Here is a 16833-nt window from a genome sequence, read left to right as displayed (position 1 = left end):
ATATTAAAAGGGTCGTAATCTATACTAATATTATAAAGAGGAAAGGTTTGTATGTATGTATGTATGTATGGTTTTCACTTTTCACGCATAAACTACTGGACCGATTTTGATGAAAATTGGCACAGATAATCTTAAGACCCTGAGAAAGAATATAGGCTAACTTTTATTGCGAAATATGTACCACGGGTGAAGCCGGGGCGGACAGCTAGTATTAGATATTTCGTATAACAAGTAACAACTGTAACAGTATTTTTGTTTGCTATAATATTAGAGTTATCTACTTAGGTATACATAAATATTGTCTCAAGTTTTAGTAATTTTATGACTTAAATGAAAAAATCTAATTACTCAGCGAACAATTTTTATAAAAGGCTTTTATTCGATTCTATTCACGATTCACTTCCCAATATACGAATGCCTCTCGATTGCCGATGCGAATATATTTTGTTTTAATCGATTTTAAATCGAATACTCGGGATTGCTTTTTAAACGAATAAAATTAAGCTTGAGTGTTTCATTATTCATAATCGAGTTTGCGGTTTTGTTCAAATCAATTAATATTACGAATAATTGAAATATTTTGCTCAAAAGTAAATAAATTAAGGTGAAATAGGTTTTCTGTTTCCTTTTAACGCGTAAACAGTATGAAATTTATAAATAGGTTCTAAGTTATTTGAATGTTATTCCAAATTTATCCAAAACTAGCTTACCGCCCGCGGCTTCGCCCGCTTTGTCTAAAACCTAATAAATTATTTACTAAAACCTTTCTATTGAATCATCAATCACTGTATCTATTAAAAAACCTCATTAAAATCCGTTGCGTAGTTTTTGAGATTTAAGTATACATAGAGACATAGGGACAGAGAAAGCGACTTTGTTTTATACTATGTAGTGATGTATGTGATGTACATTACATATTTTGCCATTGTATCATTACCATTGTATAATAAAATATCAAAACCAAAAGAGTCTCTCAATAAGACTTAAATTGAAAAGAAAATGTTGTAACTCTTAAGAGTCCTAATACAAAATTGCGCTGGACGAAAGCTAGTATTTTTACGTTTTAACGCGATCATCGTGTAGTCGAGTAGCAAAGGCTGAAAGCGCTCAAAGTGGAAACATTATAGGACCTTATTATCTCGTTATCGTCTACTCCACCAATTCTAATCTAGTATCGTGGGCTTCCCGACTACTACGCGCGGGAAAAAACGTACTTTAGTAATTTTGTGTCTGACGGAGCAGCGCAACACGTCCTTCTCCCTAAAGCGCGGAGCGCGGTCTGCCGTAACAGCGTTTGCGCTCCCGTATAACTAGTCTGGTCATAAGTTCTGTCATTATGTTAGATTTTCAAATTTTTAATGTTAACCGCAAATTTCTTTTTCACGTTCGATTTTTGATTATTTTACGCGTTAAAAAACGACACACTTTATTAGAATAACGTATTTGTTACAATGTAGTGGACGCAAAAAGAAGACAGAGTCGCTGTTCTCGCTCTGCATCGCAGCGGTTACGCGCCAAGAGAAATTTTCAGTTTGCTATAAAATTTACAAATAACACAGAGATTTTTTTAATGCACTATAAAACGATTTAAGTAAGATTCAAGAGTAGAAGATAGGAATAGAAGTGGTCTTTGTCGTACGATTTGGATGACAGCAGTGATTTAAATGCAGTAAAGGTGTGAATAAGAAAAAGTCCGGTCCGAAATCGAAAACAGTTAGCACTGCAGGTGGGCCTTAGCAGTACCACAGTAAAAAGGGTGTTGAACGAGGACCTAGGACTATGGGCTTATTGTAGAAAAACATCGCATCTTCTTGACACACGCCTGAAGAAATTAAGACTGGATAAATGTCGCGCTTTACTAAAACGATACGCGAGAAAAATGTATCTTGAAATCCTGTTTTCAGATGAAAAAATTTTTACAGTGGAGGAGTGCTGCAACAAACAGAATATCAAAGTGTATACCCACAGTAGTGAAGAAGCGTATCAACGTGTATTTCGAGTCCAACGCGGCCATCACCCCTTATCAGTAATGGTTTTCCTGGGAGTGTCTTATTTTAGCCTAACAGAGGTGTTTTTCTGTGAAAAGGGTGTGAAAATAAGTTCCAATGTTTACCAAAATACGGTCCTAACAAACCTCGTAAAACCTCCTTCTCAGACCATGTTAAAAAATCAGCACTGGGTATTCCAGCAGGACTCAGCACCTGCCCACAAAGCCAAGAGTATCCAAAATTGGCTGGCCGCCCATCAGATTGACATCATTCGTCATGAAGATTGGTCATCTTCTAGCCCGGACCTGAATCCTCTGGATTATAAAATCTGGTAATATTTAGAGGAGAGAACCTACGCTAAATCCCACCCAAATTTGGAGTCACTCAAAGCATCCATTATTAAAGTAGCTGCTGAAATAAACATGGACATGGTGCGTGCTGCAATAGACGACTGGCCGCGGAGGTTGAAAGCTTGTATCGCAAGACATGGATGCCATTTTGAATAATTTTTATACGAAATTATTAAGTAATATGTAAGCTTTATTGCCACATATAAAACAATAAATATATAAAAGTAACTTTTTGTTTATTCAATAAAACATATGTGACAGAACTTATGACCAGACTAGGTATATTCGAAAATTCTAGAGAACTTTAAAATATTCCATTACTTTCATAAATCATATAATATGTATTTTTTTGATTGCAAATTTTTAAGCATAGATCTATCATTTAATGTGTATTTTTTATTTATTTTTTACTCTGTTGTATGTTTTAGAAATTCGACGCCAAATACACATAAAATTTCATCAAAGTAAGGCTATTTTAACTTAGATTTTCTTTGAATTTTTGAATAAAAGTACTTAAATTGCCTCGAGCATATTTTAGGATGTCTCAGTGTCTTTACTGTTGTATATTTTATATGAAAACTTCTTCTTTTAAATTCCGTGTAAACTACAAAGACACGAACGTCCCGCATGGAAAAAATTGAAACACGCCTCAGGTTATTGGCTATTAAACAAACTGGACAATGAATATCAATAAATTGTCTCGAGCATATTTTAGATATTGAATGAATCTTTAATTTAAGATAATAAAACACATTGTTACTAATTTAGTTTTGTTAAACGAGCGCCTAAAGAATTACAGAAACAAGTCAAAATCACTCTAAAATCGATATGGCCTCTTAAACACTAAGCCAAATCTCTTATTTAAAATTCCACTTAAATCATCCTTTTTCGGATGTAATTTTAAGTGGGGAATATTTTCCCGAAACAAATTCAATTTAATGCCTTAATTGAAATTTGTGCTTCCCTTTTTTATCCTCCACTCAAGAAATAATATTTCTTTGTTAAATTTAGTACCCTTCAAGGAATTTAAGAAATTTTTTGCACAGTAATTTCTCAAAGGCTGATAAAAATTACTCACCTTCTTTCTTATTTTAATTGTTTAGGAAAAAATATCTTTAGAATATTTCAAAGCATCAGTTCTAATCTCAGTTGTCGTTAATATTCAAATATAGAGAGATATTTGTATACATATACTAGCAGTCCGCCCCGGCTTCGCCCGTGGTACATATTTTCGTTTTCTCTACGTAAAAACCATCTTCGTACTTCAAGGAATATAATAAAAAAAGAATTATCGAAATCGGTTCAGCCGTTCTCGAGTTATGCGCTTACCAACACATTTTGGGATTCATTTTTATATTATAGAATAGAAGGTAACTTGGATTAACTCACAGAATATGTATTCAAACTCAAACTCAAACATTTATTTATTCAATGACTTCTTCGAGAAGCACTTTTGAAACGTCATAGATATAGTTTTATCCCGGAAATACCACGGTAGCGGGAACTATGCGGGTTTTTCTTTGAAAAAGCGGGCGAAGCTGCGGGCGGAAAGCTAGTTGACTATAGGTATTTATAAACCTACCTGATTTTATCTTATCATGAATAGAAGTTGCTTATCCTTCATTTACGGTAGTACATTATCGTTATATTGGCTTTAGCTAATATCTTCAATACAGTCTAGTTTCTCATCACAGCGATGACAAACACTAAAATTTTCAACAGCCATCAATTTGGAACCCACATTAATCAGTTGCGACAAAGCAGCTGTTTCCATCGCGATTGTTTTTAAAAAAATACCAAATCGACTCGTATTTGTACTTGCATAGGGGTCGAAATTACGTCTACGGATTTCTGGCAAGATGCCAAATTGGAAGCGATAGGCCAGGCGAAATTTTAATGTGTTACTGAAACTTCATAAAGGACCGAGGCATATACGGAAGCAATCCGTGGGATATTATTTCATGGATGGGTAATTTCAGGGCTGTCAACTGCATTTTATTATGTACTCAGAACTGTACTGTTCCTAGGGTTGGCAAATGTGTTTCTATAGTTTGTTATTCCTTGATGTGCTGTTCAATGTGGTACTACTAGGTACTTAAATAAGTCTGTATTTTTCTTATGTGATGAGATAAAAAAATCTGAGGGTTAAACTAATGTTCTATGGTTGTTTTAACTCATGCACATAACATTTCACATCCATACTAATATTATAAATGCGAAAGTAACTCTGTCTGTCTGTCTGTTACTCAATCACACCTAAACTACTGAACCAATTTGCATGAAATTTGGTATGAAGATATTTTGATACCCGAGAAAGGACATAAGGCTACCTTTTATTGCGAAATAATAATATGTACCACGGGCGAAGCCGGGGCGGACCTCTAGTCTAGAATAACTAAAGACTATTACTTATGTCTTTAATTTTTTAATAATTAGCTTGAAGATAATTTTAATAAGTATGAAAGAGAATTTCTATCTCTCTCTCTACTCTATCAAAAAAAAAACGTTCTAACATTTCTGTGTGTGCCAATTTAATTAAATAGATATATTATTATATAACCAATGTTTATTGGAACATCCTGAGAAATGTTCTATAGCTTACGTATAAACTATTTACGTTAAAATAGCGGCGAAAATTTCACTTAGCAAATGCGAGTTAAGTTTTCACTTCAATCCGAATTTCAGAGACACTAAGTATGTGAAATATTTGCATTTATTTCGATCAAAGAAGAAGTTATTACTCCTCACAATTTCAAGTTATAAAGTCCAGAACTTAACGCTTGAAATCACTTTGTGTATAATAACTCCATTAGTTGCGAAAATCATAAGGCTTAGCTCTTTGAGAAATATCCGGATTCATTTAAGTTCGTTCCTTGTTTCGTATCTTGTATAATTCTGTTTTAAATTGTAGAAACAAATAACTATTTATTGCAGGATCGCTTCGTAGTAGATATATTTTGACCTTCTCAATCTAACGACTCGTATCATCATCTCGATTCTCGACTCATATCTCATATCATCATATCTAATTATTTATTAAATAATGTTACTTACATGACGTAGGTAATATAATATTTTGAGTCACAATCATCATTTTTTTTTTCATTTTAAAATAAAATACACACAAAAGCATTTGTTCAAATCTATGTAAGATTTTATTATCTAGCACAGCCATATTTGTTCAATTATGACGACAAACACACACACTCGCTTTGGCGTGACAAATATTGGAACAAAATGATGTCAATTTGGACGTATTTTCAACCGACTTCCGTAAAATGATGTAAGGTGTTCAATTCGTAGAGTATGTTTATATTCATTTACTATGTTTTTTAAAATAAACTTTATTGTCGATATAAAAAGAACATATTTTAAGCACCGACTCCAAATTGACTCAAAAAAATACTGTCGAATTGAGTTCCTCCTCCTTTTTATAAAGTCGGTCGGGAAAATAGATACAATTAAAATTATTATTATCATAAGAATACAAAAATGAACAATAAATATTAATATTTTTATTATCTGTTACAATTTTTAGAATAAGTAAGTAGGTATTACTTAGATATTTTATTTCCCACTACGAAGAAAGATTACTGTAATTGGTAAATAACAAAGGATTGCATTAGCAGATTAAAATATAATAATGAAATTGACGTTTGCAGAAAAGAAATGCTATTGTAAAGGCGAGTACACATTAGCGTTTCATGAATGAGATTAATTATTTTATACTTTAAGATGAACGAGTAATATTATTTAAGATTTTTGTTTGCACGGAACCTCTCTTTTTATGAAAAAGTGTAAAACCACAAAATAATTGTCCAGAACACAATATATTATTAATGTGCAAGACTTAAGTTGCATATAAATATTATCAAAACTAAATGTTTTTATTATTTTCTATTTTGCAACAACAATTGAAATACTATTTTAACATATTCTTAATGTTTATATCTATTGAAAAAGCAAAAATGTCGAGGAAGTTTTGAAACCGAAAATATTCACAAAACCGCATCATCTATTTTCAAAAGCAAATACAAATTTCATATCTAAAATTAATCCTGATTGTCATGAATATAGAATACAATATGAATACAATAGTGTTATTAGATACTGCTTTCACAACATTGAAGGTAGATTTACATTATAGGATGTTATGAATGAAATATTACGATTACCGTGTGTAGTGTGTACCTATCAGTATTATATTATCTGTTGTAGGTATAGTCTGTAATAGACTCTGGTAGTATTATTTATCTTAATACAATACTATTAGAGGAGTAAATGATGTTATTAATTACTAGATGTGCCCCGCGGTTTTACCCGCATTGCTCCGCTTCTATTTGTTTTAGCGTGATATATTATAGCCTATAGCCTTCCTCGATAAATGGACTATCTAACACCCAAAGAATCAAATCATCAAATTGGACCAGTAGTTCCTGAGATTAGCGCGTTCAAACAAACTAACTCTTCAGCTTTATAATATTAAGTGGGTATAAATTATAATATAGGTCCTTGATTGAAAAACACGTTCTTAAAAGGATACTTTCAACTTGACATGAATTACTAATAAATATTTTTCAGTTCTAATAAGACATTATTCATCACCCTCATGAAATGCTTTACTTATAATTGGAAACAGATGCTTTACACAAGATAAAGCTATAAATAGGTACTTAATAAACACTCAAACAATTATATTTTCAAACATAGGTATCCCAAAAGTGCACGTAAAAAGTGCACCATAAAGTAATCCCTGCATTTGTCTACTTCAGAACCATAAGCTTCACTTGGCAGACACTCCGTTAACTTAGCTTGTAAAACTTGAACAAAGTTATTTGCAAAATGGAAACGGGCCACATATCTTGAAAATGTTAATTCTTAACTTGTTGTGGACAATTGTGAATTCGAAATAATGTTGGTTGGAAAATGGTATCAATGTTGTATGAAGTTTGTTATTATCATTTTAGATTTTCGGTATGCTGTTAATTTTGTTGGTAGCGTTTTTAAATAAATATGATTGTTTTTGTTTTATCATGCTGATGCTATTCTTGCTAACGTAAACAATAATACAGCCTGTTTTGATTTTATGCTGGATAATTTAGACGAGAAAATAAATAAATAATTATTTTAAAATGTTATTGTAAGACAATCCAAATTTAAGGACTATCTTAATCCATACTAATATTATAAATGCGAAAGTAACTCTGTCTGTCTGTCTGTTACTCAATCACGCCTAAACTACTGAACCAATTTTCATGAAATTTGGTATGGAGATATTTCGATGCCCGAGAAAGGACATAGGCTACTTTTCATCCCGGAAAAATGTCGCAATCCCGGAAATTCTATGGGAACGGGAACTATGCGGGTTTTTCTTTGACTGCGCGGGCGAAGCCGCAGGCGGAAACCTAGTAATTATATAAGGTAATAATTATTACTAGACGAATTATTTCCATCATATTGTTAACATATTACTTACGTAAGCTTTTTACTGCAGTCATTGTAAATCACTGAATGACGCATGTTCAAATACAAAAATCCCCGATATAAATACCTATAGGTATATGCTACTGACCACTCAACAAAATTTGAAAACAAAAAAATACGACTTAAAAATGCATTTCATTCCACTTAAACATACCCGATTTCATACCGCAAAGTTCATATGTCCCGAAAAAATATTTGTTCAAATATTGAAATGTGAATTTCGAATCGAAGCGAATGAATGGCCGCTTTTAGTGAACCACTTTAAAGGCAATTTGTAATTGAATCCACTTATATAGTTTGCGTTAAAATGCTTGGAAGTCTATACGTCAATGCAGGGAAGGAATAATAATTTATACGTATTATAAGGTGCAAAATATTTACATGCCATCTATATTTCATAATTGATGTTTCGTGTTATAGCCATGATTGTATAATATACTAGCGGTCCGCCCCGGCTTCGCCCGTGGTATATGTTTACGTTTTCTCTCCATAAGAACCATCCTCGTACTTCAAGGAATATTATAAAAGAATAATTAACGAAATCGGTCCAGCCGTTCACCCGTGATGCTGTGACCAAGGGAAATATGGATTCATTTATATATATAGAGATTTATCTACCAATCGATACCTTATGGATGTTAGTTGATGCAATCACATACTGAATGGACTTGAAGCTCGAAATCTGAATAATTTTATTATATGTACATAAACATGTGCTATAATATTGATGTCCCATAATGTAAAACGATGACATATTTTACATATTAGAATAGGTTTTGTACGATTTATGTTGATCAAATTATGTATCTGATCTCTATGCACTATGTAATAATCTTCGCTAACAATTTAGTAATCTGTGCTACGAGCATGCTACGAGCATGCTACGAGCAATAAGAATGGGAAAATTATTCTCATTTCTTACATAATTCTAAACATATAAAATTTTTTGAATCGTGCTAACAGCATTTAAAAGATATTTACATTTCCAATTATTAGAGATAATTAATAACAACCCGGAGTAACCGGGCAATAAAAATTAAAATCATAAAAACGATGAACAGTTCAAAAAAATAAATCCATCTCTAAAAAAATAAAAAAAACACGAAGATGTCTCGACTTGAATACACAACATTAATTTCGAGAAAATTAAACAAACATTTTACTTTCTTTTGATATTATTTCGAACATTCGAGAGACATGGCCCGTGGTGTTTTTAAATTTTTAGCGCTACGCTGACTCACTGGAAAAAAGATGTAGCATGCATATGCGGTCCGTTTTATTTCCGCAGTAAATTTTAAGTCGCCATTGTTGTTATATTTATATCATACTAGCTTTGACCGATGTTCTGTCTGAAAAAAAAATTCTTTCAGCAAGCTATTTTAGAGAGGAAATCTATTGCATTTTGCACGTTTGGTCAACGTCGATTCTCTGACTTATTGATTGAAATTGAACAACTAACCTTGCATAGGTACCACAAAATAGTAATAAGACGGGTTGACACAGAAGTGCGCGAAGAACCTCGCCCTGTGTGAACCTGCCTATATAATGATATGTATAACATCCTTAATAGACGAAGGTATTGAAAAGGTTCAAAGTCCAATTACTCGATCTTGGAAGCAGCTGCTACCTATAAATTCGTCCACTCTTTGTACTATAAATAGCACAGGTAAATCAAAAAGCTATTTATATTTATGTGAATTATTTCTTAATTTCTCCATTGAAAGGCTCATTCAAAATGACTAATGGTGATAAAATGATTGATATCTTCAGGAGGGTCGTTTTTGTGAAGCGATTTCTGAAGGGAATTTCATTTAAGATGTTCTCATTCAAGACGTCGACGAAATTTCAATTGGATAAACATAATGAACTGTATGGGAAATCGAGTTAAATAAAACAAATTGAGCAAGGTCACTGATTTTTTAATAAACTGTAAATTAGTGAACTATTATATTGGATTTATGCACTCTAAGCATTGTTTATTTAATAAACATTTTTTTTAACATTCCTGAAATGATATTAACTGCTTCCATGTACACAAAATATAACATGATTTATATATGTGTTTTTTTTTTGCAAAATAAATTAAATATGGAAATCTCTATTAGTACTTTAGATATCGATTTATTGTTATTATAGACTACATAATATAAAACCATAAAATATGTTTTCTGTAGAAAATAGTTCACTTTATAATAATGTGCAAGACTACGGCGACTAACAATACAAAAATATGTTTATTAAATTATAACAATAAGTATGAATCCATTAGCCATCGTATTGTATTTCAATTGTTTTATTGATAAACTTCGTTGGTAAATGAAAACAAAGCCTTGCCTCATAAAATACAAAGCTTCACACGCAAAATAATAATGAGGGTAGCAATTAAACTAATGACCCAACTTATATGACAGAAAAGCTAGATAATTAGTCTCTTATGGATGCCCTAAAGAGAGCTCTAGAGTCTAGGTAAAAGATGTTTTTTCTTAGATATGGAGACACATAACAATGACGAAACAATAGCGTGTGTTGATTTTAGTGTCGGCATTTTTGTCGTGTTTTTGCAAAAAAAACTCGTTTGTGTGAAGAAGATAGGTCACGGGTTTCGACTATGCGGGAAAGGTTTTATTTCGGTTTTTAATAAATAAATAAATATTCAGGACAATTTTCACACACGGCACGATCCGATTCCATACTATGATTTCGCTTGTGTTATGGAAACCAGATGGCTGACAAACATACATAATATATATAATTTTAAATATATACTTATATAGATATCTACACCCAGACACAGAGCAAACATCTACGTTCATCACACAAATATTTGCCCCGGTTGGGAATCGAACCCACGACCTCTGACTTGGAAGGCAGGGCCACTACCAACCAAGCCAACCGGTCAGTCAAGCAATGCAAATGCAGCCCAAAATCTTAAATCGGTTAATCGCAATAACAATCCGCTTACTGAACGTTTCATAGTGAGTTCAATGTTAGATAAGAAATTAATATTCTTAAACATTTTCCTCGTCTATATAGTGATTGTTTTCTTTAAATTACTTATACAAGGTAACGTAAATAGAAAATGCAAATCTCTTGGCAATTTATATAGATTTTATTAGGTACAACATATAAAACAGAACCATGGAAATAGTAATAGAACTAAATAATATATTACTTAAGTGATTATAACAGGATTGATCTACAAAGCAGAAATCTGTCTGTCTGTCTGTCAAGCCTGGTTTGTACTATCATAGATAGACATACATTTCACATGCCAAGAATTATATAATTACATATATCTGAACATATATTATGAAACCGAAGATTTGTGAAACTATAAACAACTGAACGAAATTGGCTGAAAATATCTTTGCTGATAGTTTTAGACACCGAAATACAAATAGACACATAAAATAAGCTTTCCGCACGCATCTTCACCTGTGTTATCTAAAACTTAACCTAATTATATACTTACTTAAAACCTTCTCAATAACTACGCTATCCTTTGGTGAAAACAGTATGAAAATCGGTGCAGTAGTTTTTGAATGTATCGCGAACAGTCTACAATATAATATCTAGTAAGTAACTTGTAAAGTGCTACGAGAGTAGTCACATGCTAAAACTAGTACGGCCACAAAAAGAAACACTAAAAATATAGCCAGACTGAAAAGCTTTCCCGCGTTTTTACGCATAAATTTACATCGGCTTAAGATAAAATGACCCATGACTTATCGCGGTCTATTCTTCAAGGCTTTGCGGTAGATTATGGAGGTAGTGAATTTATTTGATACCGTTATAGAGGTGAAACTTTAAACCTATCGTATTTGGTCGATATGATAAATAGGTCTACTATTTAATTTTCATATGCGGTGACTGTGATCGAATAGTCTATGTACCTACGTCCTTCTGTAAATGATTAATAAAATATATTTATATGTATTATGTTAACATTTAGAACAAAAGATAGTAAAAAAAGCTTGAAACTTTAAAAAATGCGCTAACTTTGCAAAAATGGGGCCAACTCAGTGTATTTGTATGTGTTTCATATATGTGTCTGTTTAAATCACTAAACAGATTTCCAGCGTTTATTAAAATCCTTGGATTTGAAACAACTATAGATTACCTTTAAATAGTTAATAAAAAATCAAAATAAATTCAGAACAGATACCCACTTAGTTCATGTTTTATATAAGAACATAGTTTCCTACCTACCTACTTTTACACATATAGGTACATTAACCTGTATACATTATCGGCCTTACTAATAAAAAGTTTAACAATGGATAAATTTCAACCATGTGCATGTGCTGTGTCCTGCTCTTGCTCACATGAAACGTCAATCATAAAAACAAGACAGGTTATTGCAATAACTAATCCATTGCAAAGCGAATGGGTAACATTTTATTAGTAAGACCGTTAATCTATACCTATTACCTATATACTTATATTATATATACAGGAATACATTAGCGAAAATCATTACCCATATGTTTGACTACAAGCGTCCAGTTTACACAAACACCAAGTTAAATTGGGGTTCAAAGGTTATTAGGGTATGTCAATAAACATGTGGAAATAAAATTTATGGGAGTGGGTACGGAATTTCCTGTAATAGTTTCTAATTTGGGGTTACAATGGTTACACGTGCAGAAGGTTTTCCTAAACAATTCCTACACAATTATATTATTATTAAGCTTTGCTAGTACCTAGGTATATTGAAGTAATTAAACAATAATTATTAATGATGATGATGATACAATATGTTAACATTTCAATTGGATTTTAGTCGACACACAAAATATCTGTAAATAATTTTACTTTCTTAGTTATATACTGCTTTGGAATTTGAATTATAATTAATTGGCATCAAAATGCTTTTTGGAATGTCGCCGAAGTACCTTATCCGAAATAGAAGCATTCGGCCTTACTTATAAAAAGTTAAACAATGGATAAATTTCTACCATTTTCTACTATAGCTTTGTCCTGCTCTTGCTCACATGAAACGTCAATCATAAAAACAAGACAGGTTATTGCAATAACTAATCCATTGCATAGCGAATGGGTAACATTTTATAAGTAAGACCGATTATGTTTTACTTGAATTTAACAAAAATTTTAAGTACAATAAAATAATCTACAAACTAAACACAATATGTATTTTATTATTTGATCTACAGAGATTTAAAAATGCACATAGAATATAACCACGGAATTCTAAAATTACTCAATCCCAAAATATTTACCACTAGCAATCTCATTATAAGCCCCAATACCTTCATTTTATGTGATAGGGAATATCGTAAACACAAAAAGGTATGTAATATATCCAAATGGGTTTACCCCAAAGGTGTAATGTGGTAAACAAAAATCAATAACCGTTTAGTAAATGTCTGTTTCTTCGTAATGTTAGACTTTAACTGCTAAAAGATGTGTTCTATTATGAGCATGGTTGGTAATAGGTTCTTTTTTAAGTGTAAACTGTAATCGAGTTATAACGTGTTTAATTTGTTACTATAACCACAGAATAATAACTAGTAGAACCAGTAAAAAGTAAAAAGTAGCTTTCTGTGAATTTCCTAATATAATTTTACGCTGTCAAAAATCGATCATGGATTGGGATTCGAACCCATATTTAAAATATTCACTAATTGTAATAAAACAATAATTAGAAAGCTAAATTTAAATTTTGCAGCTCATAAAATATAGGCTATGCTTTAAAGGGCTAGGATCAGATAGAAAATACAAAAAAAATAATACAAAATACAAAAATCTTTATTTGTTATAAGTTTAATAGATAGAACTTACGAACTAAATCAATTTTGTTGCAGACAATGAGCACGTCCCTCACAATCCTCTGTCTACTGGCGCTAGTAGCAGCGAGCACTGGCATCCGCTGCTGGCAGTGCGGCCAGTATAGTGATGGGGTCGGGTCTATCACACCCTGTAACAACAGAAGTGCTACGAGATTGGCGGAATGCGCGCCGAATGCGAAGTTTTGTATTGTGAGTATATATTGGGTGCTTTATGGCATCCGCTTCTGGCAGTGCGGCCATTACAGTGATGGGGTCGGGTCTATTACACCCTGTAACAATAGACGTGCTACAAGGTTGGAGGAGTGCGCGCCAAATGCGAAGTTTTGTATTGTGTATAATATGTATATTATGGTGCTTTATGGCATCCGCTTCTGGCAGTGCGGCCAGTACAGTGATGGAGTCGGGTCTATCACACCCTGTAATAATAGAAGTGCTACAAGGTTGCGGAGGAGTGCCCGCCGAATGCTAAGTTTTGTATTGTAAGTACATTACTTTATGACATCCGTTGCTAGCAGTGCGGCCCGTATAGTGATAGGTAGGTTCGGGTCTACCAAACCATGTATCTGAAAAAATAACATATAACTAGAGCTTAATATTAATTCGGAGGGGTGGTGATTAAGACATAGACAAATATAACATAACATAATATGTAGGAAAAAAGTAAATACCTGAATGTTATTATTTATCTTAGAGGTACAATGCATTGAATAATGTGTTATAGGTATGCTTGTTAGAAACCGCTATCTATGGTTTTATTTTTGAAAAGCTTTTTCCTACGGACGTTTTTAAATAAAAAAAAATAAAAAAAATATGGTCGAAATAAATAACATGCTGAATTTTAAGGGAAACAATACTTTTTTAAATACATACCTAGGCAATAAACTAACATTTAAACATAAAAATTATATTTTTGTTGATACGTACCTACTTAGATAAAAAAGGTTATTCCACGCAATAATCACCAGGAGACTGTAGTATTATTTAGTGTGATATGCAAGCTACACTTTACAACATAAATCACATCATAGAGCAGTAAATTACACTAACCAAACAAATCTTAGCGACTTCAGTTGCGGCCATTTTGAGAAAGGTCGGACAAGATGGCGGATAAGAGAAAGCGCGGGAAATTGACGCGTAACATAACCTAAATCCTTAAATGTACTTTGATGGCTGTGTTTCCGATGGGAGACCATTGTTTGCATCATTTATTTGATTTAAATGTAGGAGGTTAATTGTGATCTGGGTTATACGAAAATAAAAACGTCATTTATTGTGAAGTGTTTTTGTGCTAGAGTAAAGTAACCTAACCTAATCTAACAACGATAGGCATACAGACTTTATTTAGATTTTGTTTATACTTACCACAGATTACTAAATAGTTTAAAGCTTAAACGTATGCTGAAAATTAAATTCTAAACTTTATAGTGTATACGTTTAAAATGTATAGGTTAAAGACAAAACTCATAACCGGTCTAAACAACTTTTTTACTGGTGCCTTCAGTTAAAAAAGTTTTGAAATCAAAATATATATTTCAATATATTTTTAATATTATTACCTAAAACGTAATAATATTAAAAAACTCGATTAAAAATAAGTCAACTAAGCAAAATAGCTTACTCGGATAGACCTTAATCTAAAAATATCTGTTTTTATCAAAGAGTTTTACAATAAATTTTCCGAGTAATTTGCTTTCCAGAAAATAATTATTTAATCGAATCGTTTTCATCCATTAGCGAATAACAACTTCGTGATATACCTAGTTAATATATATTTATGTATGCGTGACTACAGGCTGAGTCAGTTATTACTTGCATGCAATCCTATCATAATTGGTGCAATGGATGTAATAGGGGAGTGCGTTCAATTTTAGAAAGTTTTTGCTTGCAATATCATATAAAAATTTGATATACATAATATTTTAGTTTTAAAATAACATAAAATGCTTGGTTTGCTCAAATATAATATGACTCCTCACATGTCACTTAACTTAAATAATCAATAGAGTTTCAATTAAATATTAAGAGTAATTATTCAATATCATGAAACATAAGCATTAAATAAATATACAATACTAGTGGTCCGCCCCGGCTTCGCCCGTGGTACCTACATGTTTAAACTATCCTATCTCTCAAGTTGGATCGAACTGCACATGGTGTGCGAATTTTATTATAATCGGTTAAGTGGTTTAGGAGTCCATGGAGGACAAACATTGTGGCACGAGATTTATATATATTAAGATATAATATTTTCACTATCCAATTCTCATCTATAAAACATAAATAGATACAAATAATATCAAAATAAATACACAGACTATAACATAACAAACAGGCAGGAACTGGAAATTAATTCTGTACTATTTTACATTTGATTGAAATAACACGTTTCATCACAAAAGCTCACAAGAAAAAGCCCTTTGTCTCAAATATGACTTGTTATAACCACATAACGTATCGTGTAGAGATCTTAAAAATAGCCGACAACGGTACCATGATGTCTTAAGCATTATTACTTCCAGCGTGGAAAAAGGACAGCACCTATATTGGTCGTCTAGCGCCATCACTTTCCCACACTGGGAATGATACGGCTAAAAGACATGGCAACCTACATCAGTTTCTCGTTTCCACGCTGCTTTGTGCCTCCTATTGACCCGTTTTCCCATTTTTCATCAAGCAATATTACATGTGAGATATTTAGCTTGGTGTTTAATTGTTTTTTGAAAATTGGGTAAGCATCATATTGTGACAGAGTTAGTTTTAGAAACAATCGCTAGTCAAAAAATAAAAAGTAGACCAAAAAAGAACAAAATAGGTCCGTTTACAGTGAGTAATTCTGCTTTGTTTAATTCAGGATCTATCGAGAAAAATAAAAGTCACATTTCATAAAAGCTCATATTTCATTTCTCGACATTCATTTACTACGGTCAGCCTACGAAAATTATAATTACAGAAATTCTCATCAGGTAGTAAAAATGTATCAATGTATTTTGTTTATCCTAATTTTTTTCTAACTGTGTTGAATAGTGTTGAAAAATGATAATGTTACGTATACCTTAAATATGTGTATGTCGTGAGGAGAAAGAAATACACAAGATATTATAGTGAGGCATTTTATTTTTATGTACATTAGGGTATACATAGTGTTCAGTGTTTTAAAAACCTAGGCAATCTTCTAAAATGTAGATAGGTATATTTTTCAAC

General features: G+C 32.2%; 1 protein-coding gene and 1 long non-coding RNA gene across 2 annotated transcripts in view; one reads left to right on the top strand and one right to left on the bottom strand.

The window, feature by feature from the left end:
- The window catches only part of LOC149477868 (uncharacterized), a 395772-nt gene that overhangs the window by 118771 nt on the left and 260168 nt on the right, over nucleotides 1-16833 (bottom strand). The window lies entirely within an intron of this gene.
- LOC149477874 (uncharacterized) overlaps nucleotides 1-16833 on the top strand; it is a 52007-nt gene that overhangs the window by 11152 nt on the left and 24022 nt on the right. Inside the window, exon 2 of the mRNA XM_089709806.1 lies at nucleotides 13648-13821. Within this exon, the coding sequence (XP_089565932.1) occupies nucleotides 13651-13821 (171 nt within the window). The 5' untranslated portion in view covers nucleotides 13648-13650. The remainder of the gene's footprint in view (nucleotides 1-13647; nucleotides 13822-16833) is intronic.

Source organism: Colias philodice, chromosome 23, assembly GCF_061535455.1.
Source record: "Colias philodice isolate Cphi_HAF_F1 chromosome 23, ilColPhil1 Martin Lab GWU primary, whole genome shotgun sequence".
NCBI classification, from domain to species: domain Eukaryota; kingdom Metazoa; phylum Arthropoda; class Insecta; order Lepidoptera; family Pieridae; genus Colias; species Colias philodice.
Note: the sequence above shows the minus strand (reverse complement) of the source record. Positions and strands in the feature narration are given on the sequence as shown.